Source organism: Bufo gargarizans, chromosome 4 (genome assembly GCF_014858855.1).
Source record: "Bufo gargarizans isolate SCDJY-AF-19 chromosome 4, ASM1485885v1, whole genome shotgun sequence".
NCBI classification, from domain to species: domain Eukaryota; kingdom Metazoa; phylum Chordata; class Amphibia; order Anura; family Bufonidae; genus Bufo; species Bufo gargarizans.
The window spans coordinates 107,778,555-107,800,731 of NC_058083.1; the positions used below are offsets into that span (position 1 = coordinate 107,778,555).

At 44.0% G+C, this 22,177-nt stretch overlaps 1 protein-coding gene across 2 annotated transcripts in view; it reads right to left on the reverse strand.

Annotated features, from left to right (window-relative positions):
* INPP5D (inositol polyphosphate-5-phosphatase D) overlaps nucleotides 1-15,648 on the reverse strand; it is a 243,841-nt gene extending 228,193 nt beyond the window's left edge. For both annotated transcript variants that reach the window (XM_044290546.1, XM_044290545.1), the window contains exons 1-2: nucleotides 15,389-15,648; nucleotides 8,048-8,111 (exon numbers count right to left, since the gene is read on the reverse strand). In XM_044290546.1, the coding sequence (XP_044146481.1) occupies nucleotides 8,048-8,111; nucleotides 15,389-15,522 (198 nt within the window). In that variant the 5' untranslated portion in view covers nucleotides 15,523-15,648. The remainder of the gene's footprint in view (nucleotides 1-8,047; nucleotides 8,112-15,388) is intronic.
* Between the last annotated feature and the right edge of the window lie 6,529 nt (nucleotides 15,649-22,177).

Sequence of the window (22,177 nt, forward strand, 5' to 3'; positions counted from 1 at the left end):
GGCAAAACAGAAAAAAAGTCTAAATGGCTAATTCACAATTTTTGGGTTGCTTCACCTCCCACAAAAAAATTAAATAAAAAGTGATCAAAAAGTCATACACACCCCAAAATGATAACAATAAAAAGTACAGATTGCCCTGCAAAAAAATTAGCCCTCACACAGCTTTGTGCACATAATTACAGAACAGTTATTGGGGCCAGAATATGGTAACGAAAAGAAAAAAATATTTTTTTTCAAGGGTTTTCTTTTTCTTTCAGTATTAAAACACAAGGCAAACTATACATATGTGGTATCGCCATAATCATACTGACCTGGAGAATGGAAGTAATAAGTCAGTTTTACCGCATGGTGAAAGCAAAAAAATAAAAAAAATTTTTTTCCAATGTCACCCATTTGGATTTTTTTTTCAGCTCCCCACTATACTGTATGCTATATTAAATGGTGGCATTAAAACATGCAACTTGTCCCACAAAAATCAAGCCCTATGCGAATGGAAAAATGACCCCAGAAACGCAGGGAGTGAAAAACAACAACATAAAAATGATTTAATTTTACAAACAAAGAGATATCATTCTTGGATTTGAAATTGTTAGGGGTGAACAGTTTATTTATTGCCTCCTCCACGTATAGAAAGGAAATATCGGGAAACACTATTCTCCATGCCAAAACAAATCACGACACCCACAGTACACTCTGAAAGCAAGACCTGTAGGTGAACTAATAAGAGCAAAACATAGCTGTAACTGTAGCAGTAAGGCCGTGTGCACACAAGAGAGCATTAAGATTAAACAAAGGTTGAAGAAATGGGGTTATCCCACATGGATGTTCAATCAGGCGTGGCACAAGGTCCTTAAAGGGATTCTGTCACCTGCTTTTACCATTTTAAGCTGTCACCATCGCTATGTTCACTAAAGTACCTTATTTCCAGCAGTCTTCTTTTTACTTTATTTCGTTTTGTCATTTTGATATAAAAGAGTTTTTTTCCTTCTCCGGTGCCCAGTGACGCCCCTCCTGCAGTGCCCAAGAACGCCTCCTGATCCTCAAATAACCTCCCACAGCTCGGCAAACGGTCCCGCCCCCTCCCCACGTCATAGTCTACCTTATAGAAATGCCCCGTCCTTCTTCCTGTTGGCGGCCAGAAAACTTGCGCAGGTGCAGTACCGTCTGCGACCTGCACGATCATCAAGCTCCTCAGGGCAACAGCCTCAAAAGTCTCACTGGGCATGCGCTGAGCCCAGTGATGTAACCTGAGAGCTGTTGCCCTGAGGAGGTTGATGATCGCGCAGGCCGCCGGCGGTACTGCGCCTGCGCGAGTTTTCTGGCCGCCTACAGGAAGAAGGACGGGGCATTTCTAGAAGGTAGACGATGATGTGGGGAGGGGGCGGAACCGTTTGCTGGGGCTGTGGGAGGTTATTTGAGGATCAGGAGGAGTTCTTGGGCACTGCAGGGGGGCGTCACTGGGCACCGGAGAGTGAAAAAAACGCCCCTCTGGGCACCTTGGGGCCTCATTAGCATATCATAAAAAGCTCTTTTATATCAAAATGACAAAACGAAATAAAGTAAAAAGAAGACTGCTGGAGATAAGGTACTTTAGTGAACATAGCGATGGTGACAGCTTAAAATGGTAAAAGCAGGTGACAGAATCCCTTTAAAATCTGACATTTTACTTTACTGTTTCCTAATCCGGGATTAAACACACTAAATTCCAATATGGATATCCAAACTGAAGACAAAAATATTAAACAAAAAAATCTACAAATTAAAATCAAATTGATTTAACGCCAACTTTTTGGATTTACAGTACAGAACCCAATTTTCCAGTATCTGGCAAATAATTCTTAAATACTTGCCTATACTGCATGAGGATGAGAAACTTGCCTCTTCTCTATCCAAGGGCTGTAGGGTGGCAAATAGAAAAGCCCCTACAGTGGGAGAGCTCGTAGCATCTAATGTGCGGAGAGCACTGCAAAATACCAGAACATGGTTACACTGCACAGTCTTCTATAGGTGCGGAACCCATGCAGGATGTGTTTATTTCCCAAACCTATCAAAAGCTTCAGTGATTCAAGTCAAATGATACACTACCAAATTACGGATTATATCAACTGTAATAGTGACTTTATATATATACATATATGACTGCGTGCACACTGTGCGACTAGATATACAAAGGCAGCACAAGCATATGATTAAAAACATGCATACTGGAGCATATTAATAACTCCAGCAGAAAAGATGAACGCAATATATCTGGAGCTTCAAAGCATTTTCGTGATTTTTATGGGGAAAAAACTTAACATTACAGGTAGCGGGTATTGAAAAAATTAAAACACTACCGAGGAGTATGGGGGGGGGGGGGGGGCAATAAAAAGCGCTTTTTACTGGAACATGAAGCATTCTGGATGCTCACATTAAAGAGGACCTTTCATCTGTTTTACCTATAGGAGCTAAATACCTGTACTTGCGGGGTAACCCCCGCTGGTACTGCCATCCAGTTTTTTTTTTTTTTAAACGTCGCCCCTACGCCCCGCTGCGCCCTCCTGAAGTTTTCACACTAAGTATGCTAATACTAAGCATCAGAACAGGGAGGAGGAGTCGCCAGGGTTTATCAATAGGCGCCTCCTTCTCTCTGGTTGTGCCACGATCCAATCACAGCGGAGAGCGTCACAGCCATGGAGGAAAAACCTTACGTTCGTGGGCGTGAGCCCTTAACGTGTGACTATGTCTCTACTAATGAGAGGAGGTGGGAGTTAATCTTCTGCTTCTATATATGTTACCATTAAAAGGGTTGTCCAGGTTCAGAGCTGAACCCAGACATATCCCCTTCTTCCCCCACTCAGCCCCTCTGATGTGAGCATCGAAGCATTTCATGCTCTGATACTCTTCCTTGCCCTGCGCTGTATGGGAGGCACATTATGGGTAACTGATTCTGTCCTACATATAGACTTCTGCTGTATCTTCTGCACTTGCACTTTATTAAGGTTTTCAATTTTTGGACAATTATGAATTGTTGCCATTGTGTCCTCTCCCGGTCGAAGTTCCCATTTCCCTGCACTTGTTTTTAAATATATTATTTATATGAATTTTCCAAATAAAGATTTTTTTTGATTTCATGCGGTCTGACAGTTTTTCATAGGCATTTGTATAGTTTTTTTTTGCCATAGGCATGTGCTTACTTGAGCAATATATGGTAATTAATATTAATATGAGATATTGTTTTTCTCATTTTTTCGTATAAGTGGGCTGACTTTTTTGTTGGGGTTTGAACATACCCCATATCCGTGACAGACTTTGTATTACACTTCAATTGGTGCTGGAGTTCCACATATATTCATTAATAAATATTTACATTCTGCATATAGCACTAATTCTTCATCTGCATTCCTCTGTGATTCCACCTGGAAATATACACTTCTAGGGGGAGCAACAGGGGAACGGCACAATGCAGAATTCTAAGGAAAGCTTCTCCGGAATTGTTTTTTCATGGGAATACAATACTTTTACTAGTCAGAAGATCAGACAGGCCATCTTTACCGTGACTCTTGCTACTCTTGCACGCATAGTAACATGTTAGTGCATCCCCTGTATGAGGGTGTATGATAGCAAGACAGCAAAGTCATAAAGATGAGGCGTCCTGGAAAATATGTCATGATTAGGCCTCATGCACACGACTGTGCCATTTTTTGCGGTCCGTAAGAAAGGAAGCCGCCCGTGTGCCTTCCGCAATTTGTAAAACGGAACGGGTGGCCCATTGTAGACATGCCTATTCTTGTCCGCAAAACGGACAAGAATAGGACCTGCTATATTTTTTTGACGGGGCCATGGAATGGAGCAAAGGATGCGGACAGCACACGGAGTGCTGTCCACATCTTTTGCGGCCCCATTGAAGTGAATGGGTCCGCATCCGAGCTGCCAAAACAGCGGACCCAAACAACGGCCATGTGCATGAGGCCTAACACAGAGGCCTCTCAATATCTTTCCCGACAAGCAGCATGGATTAATCAAAGCCTATAAAGCTGATGTCAACTTTGTTCTCACTAAGATCCGTTAAGTTCCTGAACAGCCATATTTACAAAGCAAGTGATTCATGTAATGACACTATGACATAACCCAGCAGCGAGAGACTCTGCTACAAGAACTGCAGATGGGGCCCTGAAAAATTCAACCCTGCATAAGCATCTCCATTTTGAAAGGCTTAGAATTTTTTTTTTCACTCATGTTTGCAATTTTGATTTCATATATTCTAGAATTATTCATAGCCAGTTTTAGAATAAGAATACATTTGGAATTATAGCCACAGTATTGTTCTATTTTGCAATGATGTTTCAACCCATATTAGATGGCACAGTTGCAGAGAGAGCAGAGCCTCTAGGTGTAATGACAACGCCCCCGTTGCTCCTAGAGTCTCATTTGCATATATAAAAACAAATATAACAAATATTTCTCAGCAATGCGGGCACATATGAACATGGGGCCAAGTGCACATATAACAGGTCAGCCAGTGTCATGGGTACAAATCTGCTGGCAGATGCCCTTTAGGCTACATGCACACAAATGTTGTTTGTTTCTGTGTCCGTTCCGGTTTTTTTTCCGGATCGGATGCGGACCCATTCATTTCAATGGGTCAGCAAAAAATGCGGACAGCACACCGTGTGCTGTCCGCATCAGTATGTCCATTCCGTAGCCCCGCAAAAAAAATAGAACATGTCCTATTCTTGTCCGTTTTAGGCATTGTTACAATGGATCCGCCCAAAAAATGGATGGCATACAGAAGTCAATCTTTTTTTTTTTTGCGGATCCACAATTTGCAGACCGTAAAACACAGATTTCTGTGCCGTTCAATCATATAATTGAATGGTGGTCCTTTGGCTACCTGCACATGGAGCATATTTACATTCAGAAAATCCACATGAAAACCACATTAAAAACTGCACATAAATCTGGACTATTTATCGTGAATCGTATGCATTTTTTGTTTGTTTTAATGTGTTTTTGTTCCAGATTTTGGTGTTTATTTTCTGTTTATGTTAACAACCCCTTTGAAGTCTTTGGGCAAAACCCCTGTAAATAAAAGTGTGAAATCGCACAAACAATTGACATGCTGCATATTTTAAAATCTGCACGGCAGGTCAATTTCCACTCTTACAAAATATGCAATGTGTGCATGAGATTTGGCAGATCTCATTCATTTCGCTGGTACTGTATTACGCTGCAGTTTTTCTGTACGGAAAAAACACATGAGAACGTGTGAAGGCACCCTTAGGCCTCATGCACACGACCGTTGTTTGGGTCCGCATCTGAGCCGCCGTTTTGGCGGCTCGGATGCGGACCCATTCACTTCAATGGGGCTGCAAAAGATGCGGACTGCACTTGGTGCGCTGTCCGCATCCGTGGCTCTGTTCCGCGGCCCCGCTAAAAAAATATAACATGCCCTATACTTGTCCGCGCTTTGCGGACAAGAATAGGCATTTATATTGCCGGCGCCCATTCCGTTCCGCCAATTGTGGAAGGCAACACGGGCGGCTTCCGTTTTTTGCGGATCCACGGTTTGCATGAGACCTAAGGATAAGTTCAAAAGTGACTGAAAATAAAGCGGAAAAAAACACATGAAAAACATTACATGTATTACATGCAGTTTTTTTGTGGAAAAGCCAGCAGATTTCACCCTCTCCAGTGGAAACTGTGGAATCCGCTAGAGGAATCCGCTGCATATATTGACAAGCTGTGGATTTCACTAATTTCCTTGCAGTGTGTATCTGCTCCATATCTGCACCAAAATTTCTAATTGCAGATTTTGGTGCGGATTAGATACAGTTTTGCCACAGATCTCACCCTTCATTTGGAAAAAGCTAAAACCACAAACATAATTGACATGCGGCACATTTGGAAATCCGCACGGTACGTCAATTTCCACACAGACAAAATCTGCAAAGTGTACACGTCGGATTTATGGAATCTCATACACTTTGCTGACACTGTACTATGCTGCAGGTTTTTCCACGCAGGAATCCATGCAGAAAAAACACACATATTCAGCAACGTTCAGTTTCAGTTTTGTTTATTTCAGCATACACATAGATTTCTGCAAGCCCCAGTCAGGTGAATGGAACTCATTTTTAGTTGCTTAAAATTCTGCATCAAAATCTGCAGGGAGTGGAGGCGTCCTTACACAGGCCCGGGATCGGCTGATAACTGGCCCTTGTAAAAAGCCCTTTATGCAGTGTTCATAATCAAAAAATTACACTTCAAAAGGGGCTATGCAGGAAATTATAATGATGAAACATAGACTGTGTCGGCAGATAAGAACCATTTGGCCCATCTAGTCTGCCCAATATACTAAATACTATGGATATCCCCTGGCCCTATCTTATATGAAGGATGGCCTTATGCCTATCCCATGCATGCTTAAACTCCTTCACTGTATTTGCAGCTACCACTTCTGCAGGAAGGCTATTCCATGCATCCACTACTCTCTCAGTAAAGTAATACTTCCTGATATTACTTTTAAACCTTTGCCCCTCTAATTTAAAACTATGTCCTCTTGTAGCAGTTTTTCTTCTTTTAAATATTCTCTCCTCTTTTACCTTGTTGATTCCCTTTATGTATTTAAAAGTTTCTATCATATCCCCTCTGTCTCGTCTTTCTTCCAAGCTATACATGTTAAGGTCCTTTAATCTTTCCTGGTAAGTTTTATCCTGCAATCCATGTACTAGTTTAGTAGCTCTTCTCTGAACTCTCTCCAAAGTATCAATATCCTTCTGGAGATATGGTCTCCAGTACTGAGCACAATACTCCAAATGAGGTCTCACTAGTGCTCTGTAGAGCGGCATGAGCACCTCCCTCTTTCTACTGGTAATGCCTCTCCCTATACACCCAAGCATTCTGCTGCTATGTGACATTGTCTGCCTACCTTTAAGTCTTCTGAAATAATGACCCCTAAATCCCTTTCCTCAGATACTGAGGTTAGGACTGTATCACTGACTTTATATTCTGCAGGATAGGTCATCATTATCAGATCGGCAGAGGTCTGAGTCTCGGCACCCCCGCCGATCAGCTGTTTCAGGGAACTGCGGCACTCACTGGAGTTCTGATGAGTGCGGCCGGTTCCCAGCAGCTTTCGGCAGCGCTGTACATTGTATAGCGGCTGTGCTTGGTATTGCAGCTCAGTCCCATTCATTTCAGTGGGGCTGTGCTGTAACAAGGCCACATGTACGGTGATGTCACATGGCCTCGGAAGAGGACGCGGTGCTCATGGAGCATCTTCTAACAGCTGATTGGCAGGTGGTCCTGGGATTCAGATCCCTGACGATCTGATATTGAAGACCATTCCCCCCTGTTTATGTGTCTTCCATCAAAGGGCTCATGCACACGACTGTGTGCTGGCCGGGCCTGTGCTGTGGACTGCAAATTGCGGTCCGCAATGCATGGGCACCGACCGTGGGGCAGTTGCATGCAGATCGCGGACCCATTCACTTGAATGGCGTTCGCGATCTGCATCCGACAGTCCGCACCGCAAAAAAGTAGTGCATGCACTACTTTTTTACGGTGCGAAGGCACGACAGAAAACCTACGGAAGCACTCCGTAGTGCTTCCGTGGGCTTCGTTTCGTTCCTTCGTTCTGCATCTCCGTGATTGTGGACCCATTTAAGTGAGTCCGCGATCCGTAGTGTGGGGTGCACACGGCCGATGCCCATGTATTACGGACCCCCTGTATGCGGCCCGCAATACGGCCACGGCCCGGCAATGGCCGTGTGCATGAGCCCTAACTCATAGTAGATCTTGGAGAGTGTATGAGTTTTCTGCAATGTTCCTTTAAGCCTTGAGAATAGAATTAGGCGACAGCCACACGATCAGGTTTCTTGAAGCAGTTTTTAAAGCCTAAACCAGGATTGGATCATAAAAGGAGAGGAAGTATAAAGGACTTCTCCTTTCTGTTGAAATCACTTTAGGTTTGGTATCCAGATACCCGACCGTGTGCCCAGATGCTTGTAGTCTCATTTTTCATATAAAAAGCTTAGTACATGAATGCACAGTAATTGGAACCTACCTGCACGGAAAGCTGCTTTTCATTGTTCTGTAAAATCCTATAGGTGTACACACACTTCTGGTATCTGAAAACACAAGTAGTACCATTATGCAGTATCCATGGTATATACCTACACTATCCAGTTTCCGCTCATTAACACTGGTTCCTTAGAGGACACACATGTCATTCTGACCATCTTGATCAAGGAGGCATTCTTCCACCTGACCGAATGGGACTGATCTACGTGACTAGTTTTAGAGCTTTCTACTCGTGTGCAGTAGAAATGTCAGCTACATTGTTGATCCAGAAACTTTATGAGGAGTTTACAAAATGTGGAGTTGTTCTGCACAGTCCAGACTTCTTTAGGTTCTATACACATTGGGGGTCATTTACTATAACTCTCTATACCAGAAACTAGCGCAAAAAAGTTGCAAACTGTAGGCTTGTGACTTTTTAAACACCATTGCACCTAAAAGGCTGGTGTGCAAAAGACTATTTTTTTTATAAATAACCCCCATTGTAGGGGGGAGCATGATGTTAAATCAATGGATAACCTTGTAAGGCTGGGTTCACATTTGCGCTGTCTGGCAGGGAACCGACTGCCAGAGTTTACAGTATCTGGCATAGCCACATACCACTGTGCCAACTTTCGGCTGGACAAAAAAATGTTGCATATAGCATTTTTTGTGCGGCTGAAAGCCAACATGTATGCCAGATACAGTGACCGTATTCCAGATGTTAACCTGGCCTAATACAGATGTAGCAGTTCTAAACTTGGGTGTGATATGACATTGCAGCATGATAATGCGCGAGAAAAGCAACAGGAAAGCCATTGAAAAAAAATAGCTTTACATTTCTTGTTATTGTTTACTTAAAGGGGTTGTCCCACAAAAAATGTTCTACAGTTTTCAAACCAGCCCCTGGATCTGAATACTTTTGTAATTGCATGTCAATAAAAATGTATTATGGCTACTGAGTTATTCAATGAAATCCATCTGTATAGCGCCACCTGCTGTTTTCTGTTTTTCAAACTATTCTGTCCTGATCACTGAGATGGAAGCACATGCTCAGGCCTCTTTTACTCTAGCGTTGTCCGGATCCGGCGTGTACACCACTTGCCGGAATTACACGCCGGATCCGGAAAAACGCAAGTGTACTGAAAGCATTTGAAGACGGATCCGTCTTCAAAATGCGTTCAGTGTTACTATGGTAGCCAGGACGCTATTAAAGTCCTGGTTGCCATAGTAGGAGCGGGGAGCGGGGGAGCGGTATACTTACAGTCCATGCGGCTCCCGGGGCGCTCCAGAATGACGTCAGAGCGCCCCATGCGCATGGATGACGTGCCATGCGATCACGTCATCCATGCGCCTGGGGCGCCCTGACGTCACTCTGGAGCGCCCCGGGAGCCGCACGGATGGTAAGTATGCTGCTTCCCCGCTCCCCGCTACACTTTACCATGGCTGCCAGGACTTTAGCGTCCCGGCAGCCATGGTAACCATTCAGAAAAAGCTAAACGTCGGATCCGGCAATGCGCCGAAACGACGTTTAGCTTAAGGCCGGATCCGGATCAATGCCTTTCAATGGGCATTCATTCCGGATCCGGCCTTGCGGCAAGTCTTCAGTTTTTTTGGCCGGAGCAAAAAGCGCAGCATGCTGCGCTATTTTCTCCGGCCAAAAAACGTTCCGTTCCGGAACTGAAGACATCCTGATGCATCCTGAACGGATTTCACTCCATTCAGAATGCATTAGGATAAAACTGATCAGGATTCTTCCGGCATAGAGCCCCGACGACGGAACTCTATGCCGGAAGACCATAACGCAGGTGTGAAAGAGCCCTCAGTTTCATCCTTCAACTGCCACCAGTTGCAGCAGAAAGGTCACACCTGTGAGAAAGGACACACCCTAAACTGCCAGATTGAAATAAATCTAGCAGAGCAATTGGAGCAATGAATGGGGAAATCTCTGTATTCATGGAAGGCCCAGGACTGGTACTAGCTTTGCTAGAAAAAGGTTGTCATTTACTACAGCATTTTTTACATTAATAAGGGATAACCCCTTTAACTCGTTAAGAATCAAGATGAGGATTGCTACATCTGTACATACCTAGACTGGGTCTGACATAGTAGGAGCTGCTCTTACTTAGTGGCTGTGGCTTGTAGAGTCACCCATATGACCTAATACACGAGTCAGCATCCATAACCACTTCAGCTGTTGTGAGACTAGGGATCTCAACATATAGAGGGAGATTTATCAAACTGGTGTAAATCAGATTCCACCTTTCATTTTCCAATGCTGTGAAAAATGAAAGGTGGAATCTGATTGGTTGCTATGGGCAACTAAGCCAGTTCTACTTTACACCAGTTTGATAAATCTCCCCTATAGACTTGGAAAGTTGTTCTTAAGCTCCCATACAAGTGAATGGAGTATGTTGGGAGTTGTAGTTTAAGAAGAGTTAGGCCCCTTGCAGACAAGCGTTCCTCCCGCAGCGAGTGTGCATCGCAGCACCCGGCCTGACCTCCCATCGCTGCCGGGAGTCACAAAGCATTATATTCATTTATGATGCTATGTAACCCTTAGGCCCCTTGCAGACGAGCGTGTCCGGATTAGCTCCGGGTGTGTCCCGGTGCATTGCGGCAAACCTGCGCGAGTAGGTATGCAATTGCAGTCAGTTTTGACTGCGATTGGGTTCCGTTGTTCGGGTGCAATGCGTTTTGCACGCGCGTGATAAAAACTGAATGTGGTACCCAGGTTGTGTAGATTGTATTATTTTCCCTTATAACATGGTTATAAGGGAAAATAATAGCATTCTGAATACAGAATGCATAGTACAATAGGACTGGAGGGGTTAAATATTTTTTTAACTCACCTTAATCCACTTGTTCACGCAGCCGGCTTCTCTTTTGTCTTCTTTTGTGAGGAATAGGACCTTTGATGATGTCACTACGCTCATCACATGGTCCGTCACATGATCTTTTACCATAATGATGGATCATGTGACGGACCATGTGATGAACATAGTGACGTCATTAAATGTCCTATTCCTCACAAAAGAAGACAGAAGAGATGCCGGCTCCGCGAACAAGTGGATTAAGGTGAGTTAAATTATTATTATTTTTTTTAACCCCTCCAGCCCTATTGTACTATGCATTCTGTATTCAGAATGCTATTATTTTCCCTTATAACCATGTTACAAGGGAAAATAATAATGATCGGGTCCCCATCCCGATCGTCACCTAGCAACCGTGCGTGAAAATCGCACCGCATCCGCACTTGCTTGCGGATGCTTGCGATTTTCACGCAACCCCATTCATTACTATGGGGCCTGCGTTACGTGAAAAACGCACAAAGAGGAGCATGCTGCGATTTTCACGCAACGCACAAGTGATGCGTGAAAATCACCGCTCATGTGCACAGCCCCATAGAAATGAATAGGTCCAGATTCAGTGCGGGTGCAATGCTTTCACCTCACGCATTGCTCCCGCGCTGAAATCTCGCCCGTGTGAAAGGGGCCTTACAGTTCTGGAATGTATTGGATAACACTGGCAGCATTATGGTTGGGTGCTAGCTGTAGTCCATTACTTACAATATCTTACTACTTTCTTGCTGTCTGATTGGTGGGGAACACAGAAATTTGGGCAAAATTGTGGAGGCTTGTGAACTAATCTACATGAAAAAATAAGTATCTAAAACCATGGAGTGGTATCTTACATCTACTTACACAGGAAGCATGTATGGAGACATCAATTATCAATGTCTATAATCTTCGTCTAAGGTCTGTCTCAGAAAATGTTTTATACCAACCAAAATCATAATTTACAATGAATTATTATCATGCTATGCTCTATAATGTATCTATTTCTATAGATAGAAATCCTTGAGACTTAAAGGGGTTGTCTGCGTAAAAATAATAATGGTCTATCCTCAATATAGGTCATCATTATCACATGGGCTGGGGTCCAAGTCCGGGAACACCCGCCTATCAGCTGTTTCTGGGAGCTACTGCGCTCACCAGAGTTCTGGTCAATGCTGCCCGTTCTCAGCAGCTTTCCAAACACTGTACGCTGTATAATGGCTATTCTTGGTATTTTAGCTCAGCCCCATTAACTTGAATGGGGCTGAGCTGCAATTAGGCCATGTGATCGATGTACCATGATGTCACATGAAACATGTCACGGTAATCTCCTAACAGATTATCAGTGGGGGTCCCAGGATTTCCGCCCTTACTGATCTGATGTTGATGACCAATCCAGAGCATAGTTCATTTATAGTAAGTCTAGGAATACCCCTTTAAGGACCATTGACACAGGCCAAGGATCAGGGCAATTATTGGGAACGAACATTTGTTCCAGATAATTTCCCCATGTAATGGTGCTGCCGATCACCCAGTGAACAAGCACTCATTTGTCAGGTGATCACACCTAAAATTGGCATTTGGCAGCATCAGACTACCCTGTGTTAACATGGATGTGCTGCCAACAGACAATGGGAGAGATTTATCAAAATTGGTGCAAAGGAGAACTGGCTTAGTTGCCCATAGCAACCAATTGGATTCCATCTTTCAGAGCTCCTTTGGGAAATTAAATGATCAATCTGATTGGTTACTGTTGGCAACCATTACCCCATTTTTGCTAAATCTCCCCCAATGAATCTGTATGGAGACATACAATTGTAGAATTCATCCCCATACAGCAGCCATGATTAATAACCAGCAGCAATGACTGATAAAACAAACACTCCCGTTGAAGTCTATGGTTAGTATAAACCACTGATAGGACATGGCTGTCATTGAGTGGCTTTCACTGACCATTGGTAGGAGATTCTCTGGAAATTCCCTATTTGGCCTAGTACTGCTCGTGGAATATGGAAGACACACAGAGGGCACAAAGCAGAACAACAATGGACCCTGTACATGAAACACTGACCATCATGTTGTTCAACGTTTTTTAATCTAACATTTGTAACACCCCAGAGGTGCATTACCACCTTCCACACCTCCCCACTGTCTTCTATGGTTGATCTACTGTCATCATATACAGGTGAAACTCGAAAAATTAGAATATCGTGCAAAGTTAATTTATTTCAGTAATGCAACTTAAAAGGTGAAACTAACATATGAGATAGACTCATTACATGCAAAGCGAGATATTTCAAGCCTTTATTTGTTATAAATTGGATGACTATGGCTTACAATTTATGAAACCCCAAAGTCACAATTTTGAGGTACCCTTTTCTCAGGGAATATGAATTAATTAGCTGACTACAGTGTGACACTTTGAGCCTAGAATATTGAACCTTTTCACAAAATTCTAATTTTAAGCTGCATTAATGCAATGCCTTTTAATTTGCATTACTGAAATAAATGGACTTTTGCACGATATTCAAATTTTTCGAGTTTCACCTGTATATTAATTTCCAGGTCCTGTATAATGTGTATCTACTTTTTCATGTAACTGTTATGTTCAAGTGTAGTATACCTGGTTCACCAGCAGGTGGCAGCAAGCTTGGCAGAGCTATTTTGCCTAGAATGGAGGCCTTCCTTTTATTCTAGCCCTCTCTAGAGAGGGAGTAGTTTTAGTTAGTGAAAGTCAGTCTAGAGTACCCCCTGCTTGGGGAAGGAAGCAGGCTTTTATCCCTGCTGGACGGGCCCTGCCAAAAGCAGTCTAGCTTACCCCCTGTAAGGGGAAGGCTGTGTGCAAGCTAGCAGAGCACCCCTAAGCTCTGCTGGACATGGAGGCCAAAGCCGCAAGCCTCACAAGCCAGGAGTAAAGTTCCCTGGATAAAGACAGACCAGACTACAGAAAGTAAAGTTCAGCAGAAAGGAAAAGTTTCTATTTAATTCTGTCAGTACAGCAGATTCAGAGAGCAACAGATGTGGCAGAGCTGAGTGTGTTTGCCTGCCAGAATTAATGCCAAAGCCTGCTGGTAACCAAGATAAAGTTGGAAGATTGTTTCCTGATAAAAGTTTATTCAAGTAAAGCGGTTATCAACTCCAACACAAGTCTGGACTTGCTTTATTTCATCATCCCCTTCATCAACTATCCCTTGCTCTGCTTCGGACGACAGCGCCTGGGGTTCTGGATATCCAGGTAGGAGCACCGTGACGCGTTTACAGCCACAGGTCATTATAGGCTACCTTTACACCACTCTGGCATTCCTACACCTGGGTACCACCAACACCATCCCTTGTTGCTCCAATGCAACTGGCGCCACGACAAAAAGAAAAAACACTAAGGAGGGACCCCGGCCCCCTCGTTGGACCCCTGTCCGTCGCACATTTTCTACTCATGCACCGGCCAGAAAAAAATTGGCAATTTTTTAAAACTGAGCAGGACACCATCTGTGTGCAGTCCGTTTTTTTCTTGCATATCTATTCAATAGAATGGGTTAGTCTTGTGGGAAAATCTGACCAAAATAGTGCACGCAAAGTCAGACTGGGCCACCAGAGGATCCTCCATAGTGGGCCCCAAATGTCCATGAGAAAAATGATTTGGAGATGCCTTTGCAGCCACCCACTTGCCACTAGGGTCTATTTCTTTGATTTAAAACTTATTGGACTTTATTGATGATATGGGGGATGGGCTCTGAGAATAATTTCCTCTGGTGGGCCCAAGGAGCCCCAGTTCAACATTGGGTGTGTGCTGCAACTTGCTTTGTGTAGAAAATAACATGCATGAACAGGCCCATTGACTATTATGTGTCAGTGTTCTGTCCGGGTCCTGTCCAGGTCCTGTCCATGATTCACTCAGACAGCACCCAGACATGAACATCTCCTGTCTAAATGAAGCCAAAGCCTCCTAAAAGGGCAGTGCAACTTCCCCTTCTCTTGTAGAACTGCATAACAACCCAGATTTGCATTATAGGAGCCTAAAAAAGTTAAGTGACAAGTAATGGGTGACGTGTAGGATGCACGATGGGAAGCTGGGAGACATGTATGTAATGATGGCTATATTGGATGTTACCCGACTATATCGTTATTTCCTATTATTCTTTAAGCGCTACCATAATCTGTACAGAATTCAATTCAAAGACATTTTTTAAGGTATTACTTATAAAGATCAGCAAATCGATTCTAAAAGTTTGTAAATTCAACTTGATTTTTTCCAAAAATGCTGATTTTACCAAATGTGAATTTGCACAAATCAATGCACATGCCGCAGAAACAATGCCATTCAAATACATGGTATACATTTTGGGTTCCTGAAATTTCTGCCGCGTGTTACAATACCCTAAACGTACAGCAATGTGCATTGTATTTATAATCAGCCATCATGCATTTTCTGTACTTGGGTTGATTCCTGTTATACTCAGCGCTGAGAAATATAAGGACAATAATACGAAGAATAAGAGTAGAGTGTCACTTACAGCACACAGAGAGCATATGCCCGACACACAGATTCACTATCTCGCACAAGAAAAGTGCCATCCTTGCCAGCCTGTGACAGCAGGTCTTCTGCTTTGGAGCGAGTGATGTTCCCATGATACCAGCAGAAAGACATGTCAGGAAGTGGGAATGCAGTATTTGCAGAGGCCTCCCTCTGATCGTCCTCACTGCAGAGTCAGGACCCCGCAGACAGTGCAGCTCACAAATACTGCACTTGTTCAGGAGCCCAAATGAATGTTCTTCCTAAGTTCTCTTGTTCTCTGTGTTACATTATTTCCTGTTTTAAATGTAGAGATGCAAAGGAAACAGTAACATGGGGACTTCCTTATTGTAACCACAGCTGAGAAGGGAGGGGGAGGTAGAAACGCATGACAAATTTCTACTATAGTACCAGGCAGCTAGATTTTACTAGTAGCAATTATATCAAATTGCAGTTATATTTAACTCTACTGGGCAAATTCAATAACTGAGGCTTGTGAAGGTTTCACGTGAACCTGTTGCCAACAAATGGCAGGAACAACTTTTTGTACACAAAGCCATTATTGCTGCCTGTTCACCATTTCTGGAGATAACTAGAAGAGGTATAAGGCCTCATTCATACATTGAAGGTTTCTTCAATATTCCTAAACCAAAGCTGAGACTGGATCTAATCCCAAGAGAAATATAATTAATCGTACGTCTACTCTGTGTGCATACCTGATTTTGGATTCAAAATACTGACCAAATCTGCAACATGTGAATGAAGTCTAAGGGGTGATAAGCTAGAACCTATACATCAAGGGGCTTTCGCTACCTTATATGCATGTAAAAAAACTTTGAGTGCCTTCATGTCAGGACACCTGAGAAATTTAACATTCAGAGGCATCTCCTCATTGTGGGTTACTATATTGCTGTGAAAAAGTACTTCCTGATATTTTTTATTGTTCATATCTGTCACACCTAATTGTTTCAATCTCCAATCTGAAAGGCTCATCAATAGTGTTGATCTAGCACAAAAGTGCTTGGTTGTTCGGGTGCTCGGGTCAAACACCTCAGAAGCACTCAAGCATAATGGAAGTCAATAGGAGAACCCAAGCATTAAACCAGGCACACCCTGCTCTGAAGAGGGGAGGGTGTCTGGTTCATAGGAAAAGTTCAGAAATTGATGGAAAGACCACTGAAATGGTTTGGGAACAGCATGGGGAGGATGTCTGGATGCATCTTTGACTCCCAGGTCGCTGCTGGGAACGATGTTGTCCGAGTAGTACTCCACTTTTACAGACTGACAATAATACGCACCAAACCGAAAATATAATCGATTTCAGAGGAAAAATTGTTAGGAAACATTCTTTCCTGTATATTTATTTGAATATATAAAGTGCAAGTGCTGCCAAAAATTACAAGGAAGAGGCACTCAGATACAACACATAATGGAGGGCCTCATTCACATTGTGGTACAATTGTTCAGGTAGTGGGATTCCTACACTCATAATGCCTATGCACTGAAAGGGCTTCCAAAATTTACAAGGAACTCGGAACTCCAATACACCCTTTATTACACATAAAGGATGGCATCATACACCCTTGAAAAATTATGATTGATGGCCTGCTGGTGACCCTTAAAAACATTAGGAGCAAGGCCTGCTGGTGACCCTCTAAAACATGACTGGCGAAAGCCTGCTGCTGAGCTGACCATCTAAAACATTAGGGGTGAGGGTCTGCTGCAGAGCTTACTCTTTAAAACATTAGGAGCGAGTGCCTGCTGCTGATCCGAGCATCGAAGAAATTATGGGCAAGTGCCTGCTGCTGAGCTGACCATCTAAAACATTAGGGGTGAGGGTCTGCTGCAGAGCTTACTCTCTAAAACATTAGGGGCGAGTGCCTGCTGCTGATCCGAGCATTGAAGAAATTATGGGCAAGTGCCTACTGCTGAGCTGACCATTGAAAAAATTATGGGCGAGTGCCTGCTGCTTAGCTAACCATTCAAAAAATGATGGGCGAGGGCCTGTTGGTGAACTGACTCTCTAAAAATTATGGGCAAGGGACTGCTGGTGAGCTGACCCTCAAAAACATTATATGCAAGGGCCTACAGGTGAGCTGACCCACTAAAAGATTGTAGGTGAGGGCCTGCTGGTGAGCTGACCCTCTAAAACATTATATGCGAGGGCCTGCAGGTGAGCTGACCCTCTAAAACATTATATGCGAGGGCATGCAGGTGAGCTGACCCTCTAAAAGATTGTAGGTGAAGGCCTGCTGGTGAGGTGACCCTGTAAAACATTATGGTTGAGGGCCTGCAGGTGAGCTGACCCTCTGAAACATCATATGCGAGGGCCTGCTGGTGAGCTGACCCTCTAAAAAATTGAGGACGAGGGCCTGCTGGTGAGCTGACCCTCTAAAACATTATATGCGAGGGCCTGCAGGTGAGTTGGCTCTCTAAAAGATTGTAGGTGAGGGCCTGCTGGTGAGCTGACCCTCTAAAACAGGGATCTCAAACTGCGGCCCTCCAGCTGTTTCAAAACTACAACTCCCAGCATGCCCGGACAGCCTACAGGTATCAGCCTACAGCAGGGCATTGTGGGAGTTGTAGTTTGCAACAGCTGGAGGGCCGCAGTTTGAGATGCCTGCTCTAAAACATTATGCGAGGGCCTGCAGGTGAGCTGACCCTCTACAACATTAGGAGCGAGGGCAGATTAATAAGCATGTTGATATGATGGAGGAGGAGGACGACGAGAAAAAGAAGATTGAACCATATACCCTTTTTTGTGGTGGAAGTGGTATGGCATGGAAATACAGTGTATTCAGTACATTATACAAAAAACATTTAAACATAGAACCATAGAATGTGTCAGCAGATAAGAACCATCATTTAAAGTGGTTTATGTTCAGCCGCTTTCCTCTGGTGGAGTAGAGAAGTCAGGGGCAATCCAGGCCTTGTTCATTTTATAAGAGTCAACCTATCAGCATTTTCAGTTGACAGGCGGATGCACTTATCAGTTATTATGCCCCCCAGCAGCACTAAATACCCGCTCTGACAAAACACTGACGGCAGGGCAGGCCAGCACCTCCAAGACGTAGAACGCCAGTTCGTGCCACTTGTCCAGCTTGGACACCCAGTAGTTTTAAGGCACAGAGGGATCATTAAGGACGCTGACACAGTCCGCTACGTACTCCTTCACCATCTTCCAAAATTTTGCCCTCCTTGTGACACTAGGCCACACATCAGGGTGAGGGTGCTGGCGGGGTGTCATTAAACTGTCTCAGACTTTGGAGAGTGCTGCCTTGCCTCTGTTGGAGCTGCTGTGTGTTCCCCTCATCTCCCCTCCTCGGTTGCCCAAGGAACTACGTACTCTGCCACCAGCGTTGTCAGATGGAAATTTTTGGAAGCAATTTTTCCACAAGGACCTTCTGGTATTGCACCATTTTGCTCGTCCTCTCCACCACAGGAATGAGAGATGAAAAGTTGTCTTTGTAGTGGGGGTCGAGAAGAGTGAATAACCAGTAATCGGTGTTGTCCAAAATGAGTAAAACGCGTGGGTCATGGGGAGGGCAGCCTAACATAAAGTCAGCCATGTGTGCCAGAGTCCCAACAGGCAAGACTTCGCTGTCGTCATCAGGATGACTCTCAATCTCCTCATCCTCTTCCTCCTCCTTCTACCCATCCACGCTGAACATATTCAAAAGCTACAATTTCTGGGGAAATTGTGTGAAGTGTTCTTGCCTCCACCAGTAGTCTACAAGTGGAGTGGGCAGAGTAACTGGGTGGAGTGGCTTGAGTAACTGTTGTGTGGTTGGAGTGGCTGGAGTAACTGTGGAAAGGTTGGACTGGGCAGAGTAACTTTATGGAGTGGGCAGAGTAACTGTGTGGAGTGTTTGGAGTGAGTAAAGATAGTAAACATTACACTAACCAATTGATTGATCAAATGTTAAAAGTGCACATGGCAAGCTAGATAGAGTGAGAAATGCATTTCAACTTTTATTTACTTATATAGCACATTTAATTGCAATGTTGTTGCCCAAAGGGCTTCACAGTTACATTAAAACATACATTTATAAAAAAACATTAGCAGCCGATTTGTGTAGGTGGGCTTGAAAATGAGGTAGTGTTGGCAGTTTAGAAATCATGTCCTGATTTTTCAGTTCACACTCTAGCTTTTGTCACTCTGCTGACTGCTCACATACCTGGGTTACTATGGCGACTCACTCTACAGCAAGGGCAGAGAAGAGCGGTTAAAAACAAACTGCTTCAACTTGCTCACTTCACTGGTGGTTGCCATCTTCAAAAGGTTGTAGTTTAAAAATTATAAATCCCACAGTGAAGAGCTTTATATTGTGAGAATCACATGACCCAGACCTACATTGTTGCGTAGTATGCCTCTGAAATATTAAAAATGAAGGCACAGTCGCAGTTTAGAAATTACCCTTCAAATATGAGGTGGCTACAGTGGAGTTTCAATGAATATCAATAAGTGGTGTGAGTTGCAAACAAATGGTCATATTGTGAAAACTATCAGGACTATAGCTTAGCTGTTTTTGGTGGCAGCAGGGATAGCTGAACGTTTTGATATAAGATTTGTGTAGATGGGCTTGAAAATGAGGGAGTGGTGGCAGTTTCGAAATCATGCCCTGATTTTTCAGCTCACACTCTAGCTTTTGTCAGCTCCCACTCTAGTTTTGAACATTCCGCCATTCATTCCTATGGGACCAATTTCGCCTCAAAAACGCCGATATTTCGTGACCCATTCAGCGAAACATTCCACAAAGTAATAGCACACCAATCGGGAACAATCCGCACGTCTCGGTATATTACTGTCTATGTAGTGTAAAAATGGTGGGAGGAGTTAGGGTGGTAAATTTGGCTATAATAATAAGACTATATATGTGAGATAACAGTAAGTGGTCTTGCCATGCAAGAACACTTAATTAAACTTCCATGGGTACTACACTCTGTGGCAGAGGCAACCGTCTCATGCTCCTCCTCCTCCTCATCATCATCATCATCCAAATTGCGCTGAGAAGACGAACTGAGGGTGGTCTGGCTATCACCCTGTGTAATGTCTTCCCCTATTTCCACCTCTTCCACATGCAAAGCGTTGGCCTTAATTGTGAGCAGCAAGCGTTTGAGTAGACACAGAAGTGAGTTGGTGACGCTGATAATAGCGTTATCGCCGCTCACCATCTGTGTTGACTCCTCAAAGTTTCTTAAAACCTCACAGAGGTCAGACATCCATGCCCACTCCTCGCTTGTGAAGAGCGGAAGCTGACTCGAAAGGCGACACCCATGTTGCAGCTGGTATTCCACTACTGCCCTCTGCTGTTCACAAAGCAGTTCCACGCGAGTTCCAGCGCGTGCTCACATCGCACAACAGTCGGTGGGCTGGCAATTGTAAGCGCTGCTGCAGCGTTGACAGACCGGCGGAAGCTGTCGATGACTTGCAGAAATGGGCACACCTTCACCAGTAGCTCAGGCAAATTGGGGTAGGTTTTGAGAAACCGTTGAACCACTAAGTTGAAGACGTGGGCTAGGCATGGGATGTGCGTGAGCTTGCGAGCTCCAAAGCCGCCACCAAGTTACGGCCAGTATCAGACACAACCATGCCTGGTTCTAGGTTGAGTGACGAGAGCCACAGCTCAGTATGGCCTCTTATCCCCTGCCACAGCTCTGCGGCAATGTGCTGTTTGTCACCTAAGCAGATTAGCTTAAGCACGGCCTGTTGATGCTTCCCCACTGCAGTGCTACACTGCTTCCAGCTACTGACTAATGGCTGACTGGTGCTGCAAGAGGATCGTTCTGAGGTGGAAGTGGAGGAGGAGGCAGAGGAGGAGAAGTGGGGGTTGGAGCTACTAATTTAGATGGTGGCGGAAACCCTGATGGAAGTAGGGCCCGCAATCCTTAGCGTCGGTAGCACCTGTGCCATCCCAAGGTACAACTCGCTCCCGGCCTCCACAATGTTGACCCAGTGTGCCGTCAGGGAAATGTAGCGTCCCTGGCCGAAAGCACTTGTCCATATGTCAGTGGTTAAGTGGACCTTTCCAGCAACTGCATTGGTCAGGGCACAGGTGATGTTACGGGACACATGCTGGTGTAAGGCGGGCACGGCACATTGTGACAAATAGTCACAATCAACTGGGGTACGTGGAAATTAGTGTGCTTACCCCTAAAATAATTCCATTCAGATGAAAGTAAGTGATGTGAATTTCTACAATCAATCTGATAAGTGTGAGTCCACCTTCAAGGGGTTGTTCAAAAATGTACAATAATTATGTCAGATGTGTCATAACAAAATCAGATTGGTATTCTTATTGAACTGAAGAATTATCAAGTTCTGGTATAATGCAGTTCTCCATTTTGACAAGTAACCATGGACTAGAATGGATCACCTTGTTTGGCCATAAATTACCTAAATGTTTACCTAATTGTTACTTAGCAAAGATGACTCCCAAATTTGAATTGTCAGCACTTTGGAGCCCTGCAATCCTTCTAGTCAACTACTTCTATTTTTAAGATTACATTTTATGATTTTCTGGGCTCTACTTTTCACTTTCATTTCCTCAATACTGCAACCTAGTACTGGTCAGGCCTGTGCAGATGTCAGGGCCTGCTGGGCTTGGAAAGTCCATAGTGATCGGGTAAACATGTTGTATGTTTATCAAGCACCATTTGAGCAGGCAGGAGGGCGACTGTGAAGCTAAACCTATAGTTCTCTCTGCTATGATCAATAATTTTTTATATCTGCATGCATGAATTTACTCTATAACCATGCTCATGCCAAAGCATCTCAAAACATCTCTAT